Source organism: Strigops habroptila, unplaced genomic scaffold, assembly GCF_004027225.2.
Source record: "Strigops habroptila isolate Jane unplaced genomic scaffold, bStrHab1.2.pri NC_044300.1_ctg1, whole genome shotgun sequence".
NCBI lineage: Eukaryota > Metazoa > Chordata > Aves > Psittaciformes > Psittacidae > Strigops > Strigops habroptila.
The window spans coordinates 201,663-211,696 of NW_022651057.1; the positions used below are offsets into that span (position 1 = coordinate 201,663).

Here is a 10,034-nt window from a genome sequence, read left to right on the forward strand (position 1 = left end):
GGATGGGGTTATGGTGGGAATGGGGACAGGGAGGGGGTTGTTGTGGGAATGGGGAGAGGGATGGGGTCATAGTGGGAATGGGGAGAGGGATGGGGTCATAGTGGGAATGGGATGTGGTGGGATGTGGTGGTGGGACCGGGGCAGTGCAGGAAGGTGACGTGTCCCTGTGGCGTGTCCAGGCTGTGCCATGACGTGGCCAGGAGCTGTGTCGTGGGGGGACACGGTGACAGCGCCCCATGGGGGGAGGGGCAGAGAGTGGGGCCGGGCGCGGGGGGACAGGAGGGGGGATGGGGCAGCGGCCACAGGGGGCACGGGCAGGCGGACGGTGTGATGCATGGACAGAGTGAGGGCAGGAGAGCCGGGGGGAAACCGGGGGTGTGGATGGAGGGATGGAGGGTGGATGGATGATGGATGGATGGATGATGGATGGATGATGGATGATGGATGGATGATGGATGATGGATGATGGATGGATGGATGGATGATGGATGATGGATGATGGATGGATGATGGATGATGGATGATGGGTGGATGATGGATGGATGATGGATGGATGGATGATGAATGATGGATGGATGGATGGATGATGGGTGGATGATGGATGGGTGATGGATGGATGGATGGATGGATGGATGGATGGATGGATGGATGATGGATGGATAATGGGTGGATGATGGATGGACTGATGGATGGATGATGGATGGATGATGGATGGATGACAGATGGATGGATGGGTGATGGATGGATGGATGGATGGATGGATGATGAATGGATGGATGGATGGGTGATGGATGGTTGGATGGATGGATGATGGATGGATGATGGATGGGTGATGGATGGATGATGGATGATGGATGATGGATGGATGATGGATGGATGGATGGATGGGTGATGGATGGATGGATGATGGATGATGGATGGATGGATGGATGGGTGGATGATGGATGATGGATGATGGATGATGGATGGATGGATGGGTGATGGATGGATGGACACACAGCATGAGGACAGCTTGCAGGGACAGATGGACAGAGGCTGGTGCTGGGCACAGACCCGCTCTCAGGTTGGACGAGCAGCACAGGGACAGACGGACGGGCAGAGCAGCAGCTGAGGGACACCCTGCACTCGGTGCACCGAGCTCAGCACAGCTCAGCACCATCCCCATCCCCGCCCTGTCCAGCTGTCCCCCATCCCTGCCCTGTCCGTCTGTCCATCTCCATCCCCATCCTGTCCATGTCCCCCCATGCAATGCCCCATCCCCATCCCTGCCCTGTCCATCCATCTCCCATCCCCACCATGTCCGTCTGTCCCCCATCCCCATCCTCACTCTTTCTGTCTGTCCATCTCCATCCCTATCCTGTCCGTGTCCCCCCAGGCAATGCCCCATCCCCACCATGTCCATCTGTCCCTCATCCCCATTCCCACCCTGTCCGTCTGTCCCTCATCCCCATTCCTACCATGTCTGTCTGTCCATCTCCATCGCCATCCTGTCCATGTCCCCCCAAGCAATGCCCCATCCCCATCCCCACCATGTCCGTCTGTCCATCTCCATCCCTGTCCTGTCCATGTCCCCCCAAGCAATGCCCCATCTCCATTCCCACTGTCTGTCCCTCATCCCCATCCCCACCATGTCCGTCTGTCCATCTCCATCCCCATCCTGTCCATGTCCCCCCATGCAATGCCCTATCTCCATCCTCACCCTGTCCATCTGTCCCCCATATCCATCTCCACCATGTCTGTCTGTCCCTCATCCCCATTCCCACCCTGTCCATCTGTCCATCTCCATCCCTCTCCTGTCCATGTCCCCCCATGCAATGCCCCATCTCCATTCCCACCGTCTGTCCCTCATCCCCATTCTCACCATGTCCGTCTGTCCATCTCCATCCCTGCCCTGTCCATGTCCCCCCAAGCAATGCCCCATCCCCGTCCCTGCCCTGTCCATTTGTCCATCTCCATCCCCATCCTGTCCATGTCCCCCCAAGCAATGTCCTATCTCCATCCTCACCCTGTCCATCTGTCTCCAATCTCCATCCCCACCTGTCCGTCTGTCCCCCGTCCCCATTCCCACCATGTCTGTCTGTCCATCTCCATCCCCATCCTGTCCATGTCCCCCCATGCAATGCCCTATCTCCATCCTCACCCTGTCCATCTGTCTCCAATCTCCATCCCCACGTGTCCGTCTGTCCCCCATCTCCATCCCCACCCCGTCCGTCTGTCCCTCATCCCCACCCTGTCCATCTGTCCCGGGGCCGCGTCCTGCCCGTCCTTCCTCCTGCCCATCTTTGGCCCTGGGCACACGTTGGGGCTGACGCATGTTCCCGGCGCGAGCGGCAGAGATTAGCGCGGGGCCGGTGGCCGGGACAGGGCAGGAAAGTCTGAGTCACGGCTCCGGGGCACCAGCCGTGGGGCCTGGAGCACCATCTGTGGGGCTGGGACCACCAGGTGTGGGGCTGGGAGCTCCATCCGTGCCCCGGGAGCTGCATCCGTGGGGCTGGGACACGCAGGTGAGGCACCTCCTGCTCCTCCGCGACCCCAAGGGACGCTCAACCCCGCTCCCGGCTGCTTGCGTTGGCTCAGCCCCACAGCAGTGGGGCGGGTGGTGGGGACAGGCTGGTTGGTGCCAGCCCTGCGCACATGGAGGTGGATTGGACTGGGATGGACTGGGATGAACTGGGCTGGACTGGGTTGGACTGGGATGATCCAGTTGGTGGTGGTGACCTGCTGGGACCTGCTTCAGGGCTGGGGATGGAGAAGGAAGGAGCCAGCCCTGACCCTTTGCTATGGGGAGATGTGGGGTGACCTCTGCCATGGGGTGATGTGGGGTGAGCACTGCCATGGGGTGATGTGGGGTGAGCACTAAACTAGACTGAGTGGGGCTGAACTGCACTGAACTGGGCTAAACTGGGCTGAACTGGGCTACACTGGACTGAACTGGGCTAAACTGGGCTGAACTGAGCTACACTGGACTGAGCTGGGCTGAACTGGGCTGAACTGCACTGAGTGGGGCTGAACTGGGCTGAACTGGGCTGAACTGGGCTACACTGGACTGAGCTGGGCTGAACTGCACTGAACTGGGCTAAACTGGACTGAACTGGGCTGAACTGGCCTGAACTGGGCTACACTGGGCTGAGCTGGGCTGAACTGGGCTGAACTGGGATAAACTGGGCTGAACTGGGCTGAACTGGGCTGAGCTGGACTGAACTGGGCTGAGCTGGGCTGAGCTGGGCTGAGCTGGACTGAACTGGGCTGAACTGAGCTGAACTGGGCTGAACTGGGCTGAACTGGGCTGAGCTGGGCTGAACTGGGCTGAGCTGGGCTGAACTGGGCTGAACTGGGCTGAGCTGGGCTGAACTGGGCTGAGCTGGGCTGAGCTGGACTGAACTGGGCTGAACTGAGCTGAACTGGACTGAACTGGACTGAACTGGGCTGAACTGAGCTGAACTGGACTGAACTGGGCTGAACTGGGCTGAACTGGGATAAACTGGGCTGGACTGGGCTACACTGGACTGAACTAGGCTACACTAGGCTGAACTGGGCTGAGCTGGGCTGAGCTGGGCTGAGCTGGACTGAACTGGGATAAACTGGGTGGAACTGTGCCGCTGGCGCTGCCGCTGCCTCCCCGCGGCGGGGGCTGGTCCCCGCGGGGCTCCGCAGCGCGGCGGGGCCGGGGCTGTCCGCAGGAGCCATGGAGCAGGCGGCCGAGGAGCAGGAGGACAACGAGGAGATCCTGGAGCGGCTGATGGCGCGGCTGGGGCGGGAGCTGCCGCAGCAGGAGCTGCAGGAGAACTTCACCGTGTTGGAGGAGCTGGGCAGAGGCTCCTACGGCTGCGCGCTGCTGGCGGAGCCCCGGCACGGCGGTGAGGGGACACCCTGCCCCTAACCCGCCGCGAACCCTGCCCCCGGCGCTCACCCGCATCACCCCCAGGCTCGCCCCTGGTCCTCAAGCTGCTGCCGAAGGAGCAGACGGAGCGCCGGGCGTTCCTGCGGGAATACTGCATCTCGCAGTGCCTGTCCGGCCACGCCGCCTGCCTGCGCGCACTGCCCATCGCCTTCGAGAGCAGCACGCACTTCGCCTTCGGGCAGGAGCTGGCTCCCGCCGGGGACCTCTGCGGCATCCTCAACCCCGGGGTACGAGCTGCGGGATGCGGGACGCGGGACAGGGGACGCGGGACATGGGACGTGGGACACGGGAAGCAGGACATGGGACTCAGGACACGAGACGCAGGACGCGGGACATGGGACATGGGACACGGGACACGAGACATGGGACACGGGGCACGGGACATGGGACGCAGGATGCAGGACACAGGACACGGGACGCGGGACATGGGACGCGGGACACGGGACATGGGACATGGGACACGGGACACGAGACATGGGACACGGGGCACGGGACATGGGACGCAGGATGCAGGACACAGGACACGGGACGCGGGACATGGGACGCGGGACACGGGATGCGGGACATGGGACATGGGACATGGGACATGGGACACGGGACGCGGGACACGGGACATGGGACATGGGACACGGGACGCAGGACATGGGACTTGGGACATGGGACACGGGACGCAGGACGCGGGACACGGGACACGGGACATGGGACGCGGGACACAGGACATGGGACATGGGACACGGGACATGGGACATGGGACACGGGGCACGGGACATGGGACGCGGGATGCAGGACACGGGACACGGGACGCGGGACACGGGACGCAGGACACTGGATGCGGGACACGGGACATGGGATATGGGACATGGGACATGGGACATGGGACACGGGACATGGGACATGGGACATGGGACATGGGGCCAGGCTGGATGGAGGGTGGAGGAGAAGGGGCTGGAATAGCTTGGGGATGGGGGCAGGGGGTGGTGGGTGCGGGGAGATGCTTTATAGCGGGTGCGTGGTCATGGGTTTGGTGGGGGGACCCTTTGCAGTGGGTCTATGCCCATGCTCTGTACAGAGGGTCCCTTTGCAATGGGTGCAGTGACAGCGCCCATGGGAGAAGACGCTTTGCAGTGGGTCCATGCCCATGTTGTATGGAGGGTCCCTTTGCAATGGGCGCAGCGACAGCACCCACGGGAGACGACCCTCAGCAGCGGGTCCGTGCCGTCGCCCCGTGGCGGGTGACGGGCGCTCCGTGCCGCAGGAGGGCCTGGCGGAGGAGCTGGTGAAGCGCTGCGCGGCGCAGCTCGCCGGGGCGCTGGACTTCATGCACGGCCGGGCGCTGGTGCACCGCGACGTCAAGCTGGACAACGTCCTGCTCTTCGACCGCGAGTGCCGCCGCGTCAAGCTGGGAGACTTCGGGCTCACCCGCCTGCAGGGCTCGGCCACGGGGCCCATGTCCAGCACCCTGCCCTACGCCCCACCGGAGCTCTGCCTGCTCCAGGGCTCCGACACGCTGGAGCTGGATTCCAGCCTGGACGTTTGGGCTTTCGCCGTCCTCCTCTTCTGCCTCTGCACCGGCTGCTTCCCCTGGGCCGTGGCCACCGGCGCTGACCCTCGCTTCGAGGAGTTCAGCGAGTGGCAATGCGGCACGGCGGGGACGGTGCCGCCCGCGTCCTGGCGAGGCTTTGGCGCCGCGGCGCTGGAGATGCTCCGGCGGCTCCTGACCCTGGATCCCAACCGCCGGAGCCCCGCGATCGAGGTGCAGAAATACCTGTCCCTGCCCTGGCTGGTGGGGCCCAGCGCCCAGGAGCCAGCAGAGAGCGGCTCCGGGTGCCCCCTCACCGCTGGCGCTGGGGAGAGCTCGGGGGGCACCGGGGATGCTGCTGGTCAAGGAGATGGGGTTCCCCTGCCCCCCGCTAATGAACTGGCGCAGTGCTGGTAGCCAGCACCTCAACATGGAGTTATGGGATGGGTTGGGTTGGAAGGGACCTTCAAGCTCATAGACTCGTGGAATGGGTTGGGTTGGTAGGAACCTTCAAGCTCATACTCATGGGATGGGTTGGGTTGGAAGGGACCTTCAAGCTCATACGCATGGAATGGTTCAGGTTGGAAGGGACCTTCAAGCTCATAGGCTCATGGGATGGGTTGGGTTGGTAGGAACCTTCAAGCTCATACTCATGGGATGGGTTGGGTTGGAAGGGACCTTCAAGCTCACAAACTCATGGGATGGGTTGAGTTGGAAGGGACCTTCAAGCTCATAGACTCATGGGATGGGTTGGGTTGGAAGGGACCTTCAAGCTCATCCAGTTCCAACCCCCTGCCACAGGCAGGGACACCTTCCATAGAGCAGGTTGCTCCAAGCCCCCGTGTCCAACCTGGCCTTGAACACTGCCAGCAATGGGGCAGCCACAGCTTCTGGCGCTGGCATCATGGTGGGAGCTCCCCAATGTTCTGGGCTCCCTTTATCCTCCAGGCCTGTGGGGCTAGAGGTGAGTTGCAGACACAGGAAGGAGAAGCGATGCTTCAGGAAGCACGTGGAGATCCCATCCCTGCTGCTGGACACCCAGCACCTTGCACCTCAATGTCACTCGGTGATGGGGATGCTGCTTTGGGGTACCAAAGCCACCCCTTGGACACAGCACAAGGGGAAGACGGGCACCTGAGCTCCTTCCTGCACACGGAGGGGGTGTCACGGGTAGGAGAGATGATGAACAGCCCCCTTGGGGGATCAGGATGTGGGGAAACCAACGCAAGCCCTCAGGGAATGCGGCCGGACTGGGGTGGGATGGGGCTGGGAGGAGCTGCCGAGCCCTAGAGGACAAACCTGGGGTCAGGCTTGGTCCAAGCAAAGCAATGGGTGGACGTGGGTCAGTTGGTAGAAAAGGGTTAAAGATGCAGCAAGAGGATGGAGGGACACGGACACGAGCAGGTTTCAACGGCTGCAAATGTTCTCCAGCACGGGAGGGCCTGGAAAGGCTCCATGGGGCAGCTTATGGGGTGAGCTCATGGTCTGGAGCCTGGACAAGCACCTGCTTGGGCTCAACCACCATCTGGTCCCCTCTGGCAGCCGGGATGGGAGCAGCAGCATCCCCCAGGCTTTGGCATCAACCACGGGGCCACCAGGCTCGTGGGCACCTTGCTGCTGGGGAGCACTGACCTGGGACCCTCCTGCACCCCCCCGGGCAGGGACATGGGGCTTTGAGGGGTGCCATCAGCAGAGGAGCCATCTCCTGCACCCCCAACCCTGGGCAAGGCGGATGGGGAGGGGGAAAACTGAGATCCTGGGATCATGGGATGGGTTGGGTTGGAAAGGACCTTCAAGCTCCTCCAGTCCCAACCCCTGCCATGGGCAGGGACACCTTCTGCTAGAGCAGGTTGCTCCAAGCCCTGTCCCAACAGTGCCAGGGATGGGGCAGCCACAGCTCCTTTTGGCATCCTGAGGAATTCCTTGGAAGCGAAGGTTTGGCGTCGGAACAATTTGCTTCCCAAATGCTGAAGCTTCAATAAAACCCTTTGTTGTTTTCCCTGGGTTTTAACCGCGTTTTCCCATCAACTCGCTGCTCGAGCCCTAAATCCTTCTCCTCCTCTTCGAGGCGCTCAAGCTCTGAGCAAACAGGGTCCAGATCCCTGTTCCAGCACCAGAATTCCTGGTGCTTTCCCTAAAGGAAAGGCACTGGGTGATGCTGGCAACGTGTGGATGCCCAAAGCCCATCCACATCCATGGCTCCAGCCCTCACTTGAGCTTCCCACCGGCAGAGCTGGGCTGGAGGAGGGTGATAACTCGGCCACAGCCTTGTCCCATGTTCTGCAGCATCTCTGAGGGCATCACCCATGGGCACACCAGGGACCTCCTCTGGTCAGTTGGATGCTCCTCAGCCAACGTAGCGTGAAGGGTTGGGATGAGGTGACAGCGTGGATGGGTTTGGAGATCTCCTGGGATCACGTCCCTCAGACCCTCTGGCTTTCCAGTCGTTGCTTCCTTCAACCAGCCAGCACCACCTCCAGAACCTGACACAGATCCCATGGGACTACCAAGAGGAGTTAATGAAGGAATCATGGAATCACAGCATCAACCAGGCTGGAAAAGACCTTCAAGAGCATCAAGTCCAACCATTCCCCAGCACTAAGGCCACCACCAACCCATGGCACCTCATCCACACGGTGCGTGAACACTTCCAGAGGGATGGTGACCCCAGCACTGCCCTATGTTCCAATACCTGTAAGTGACGACGTTTAGGCCTCAGGACCACCCCAAAAGGCAGCAGCCACCCCTCAACCCCACCTCAACGGGAGGTACCTGATGAACCGGGTACCAGGGCAGAGCTTTGGTGGAAGATGGGCCCCAAATCCCAACGTTCTCACCCCAACACCCATAACCCCGGCAGCGGGTTGGAGCTGGAGGAGCTTTAAGCTGCTGCTGATCCCCAGCAGCTTTCCCGATCCTCTGCAGACCCCTCGTGTCCAGCACCGGGAACTGCTGCGCTCCTCCTGGATGCGTTCTCCTCTATGGGAAGCTCAGTTGGAAGCGACCCACAGTGACCCATCGAGCCCAAAGGGGCCCCTCTATGGATCCCCACAGCTCTAAGGGGGACCTCAAGCTTTAGGAACCCCAATCTCCAAAGGGGGTGTCCCCCCTCCCATCCCAAGGCACCTCCAATGGGGGAGGGAAGGTTTTGGGGTGTCCCCGGGGGTCCTTTCCTGCAGGGAGACCCCAAGACCCAGCACACACACCCCCCCCCGGAGCCCCAATAGGCCCCTGTAGACCCCCTGAGCACCTCAAATAACCCCAAGACACCCCAAAATCCCCCCCCCCTTAAACTCCCACATCCCCCAGAGCACCCCGGAACAACAACGGCTCCCCAGGGGCACCCCAGGACCCAAAGTCACCCCTTGAACCCAGTATATAGGCCACTATGGTCACAACGGGGGGACCCCCCGGCTTCGTGATGGAGGCAGCACCGTGCCTATGGCCGGGCTTGGACCACCGCGACTGGGATGCTCCAAGCCCTTGGCACGGGCTCTATGGGGCTATGTAAGGGGGAGCGGGTCCTGCTGAGCCCCCCTGGGCTCTCCCATCCCATGGGGCAGCTCATGGGGCGTTTGTGCTTTGCTTTGGGTGGAATTTGGAGAGTTTTGGGGCATTTCAAGGTGGGTTGGGGGCATTTTTGGGGGCATTTTGTACTGTTTGGACATAATTTGGGGTAATTCCAGCTGCTTGGGGGCATTTGGGGTGAACTTTGAGCTGCTGGGGGGCGTTTGGGGGAGGTTTGGGCTATTTGAGGACTGATTTAGGACAATTAAAGCCACTTTGGGACTCATTTGAGCTGCTCTGGGGCAATTTGGGTGGGTTTTGGGAACAGTTTGGGGCATTTCAGGCTGGTTCAGGCTGTTTTCAGCTGATTTGGGGCTGATTTGGGGCCAATTTGGGCTGTTTGGGCATAATTTGGGGGTGATTCCAGCCGTGTGGGGTGAATTTTGAGCTGCTTTGGTGACTTTGGGGGCATTTGGAAGAGGTTTGGGCTATTTGGAGGCTGGTTTAGGACAAATAAAGCCACTTTGGGGCTCATTTGAGCTGATTTAGGGCAATTTGGGTGGGTTTGGGGGCATTTCAGGCTGCTTCGGGCTATTTCGGGACACTTCCAGCTGCTTCAGGGCATTTCAGGTCCTTTGGAGGGGCAATTTGGGGAGGTTTGAGGGCGCTTGGGGTGGGCTTTGGAAACTTCTGGCTGCTTTTAAGCCCATTTGGGGCAGTTTGGGGGCAGTTTGGGGTGGGCTTTGCACTTTTGGGCCAATTCAAGCTGGTTTGGGCTGAGTTTTGGGGCACTTCAGGGGGATTCCAAGCGGCTCCAAACCCCCCCCAGCCCCCCTCCCCGGGGTCCCTTTATTGAGTCCCAACCCCACCGCGGCCTTGTTATAGCGGCCGGAACCACAGCGCGGCGGGGGGGGATCCATCATGGCGGCTCGAAACCCCCCCCGGGGGTCCCTTTATTGAGTCCGAACCCCCCATAGGGACCCGTTATAGCGGCCGGAACCACAGCGCGGCGCGGGGGGGGGGAGCCCTCACGGAGGCCCGAAGCCAGCCGGGGCGCCGCAGAAGGCCGGGCCCAGGCCCTGCACGGTGCAGTCGGCCGCGGCCATG

General features: G+C 61.4%; 1 protein-coding gene across 1 annotated transcript; it reads left to right on the forward strand.

The window, feature by feature from the left end:
• The first annotated feature begins 3,685 nt into the window (after nucleotides 1–3,685).
• LOC115618919 (uncharacterized serine/threonine-protein kinase SBK3-like) lies at nucleotides 3,686–5,837 on the forward strand. Its single transcript, XM_030510865.1, has 3 exons — nucleotides 3,686–3,857; nucleotides 3,926–4,128; nucleotides 5,157–5,837. Exons 1-3 carry the CDS (start codon nucleotides 3,686–3,688, stop codon nucleotides 5,835–5,837), a joined length of 1,056 nt encoding a protein of 351 aa, XP_030366725.1.
• The last annotated feature ends 4,197 nt before the right edge of the window (nucleotides 5,838–10,034 follow it).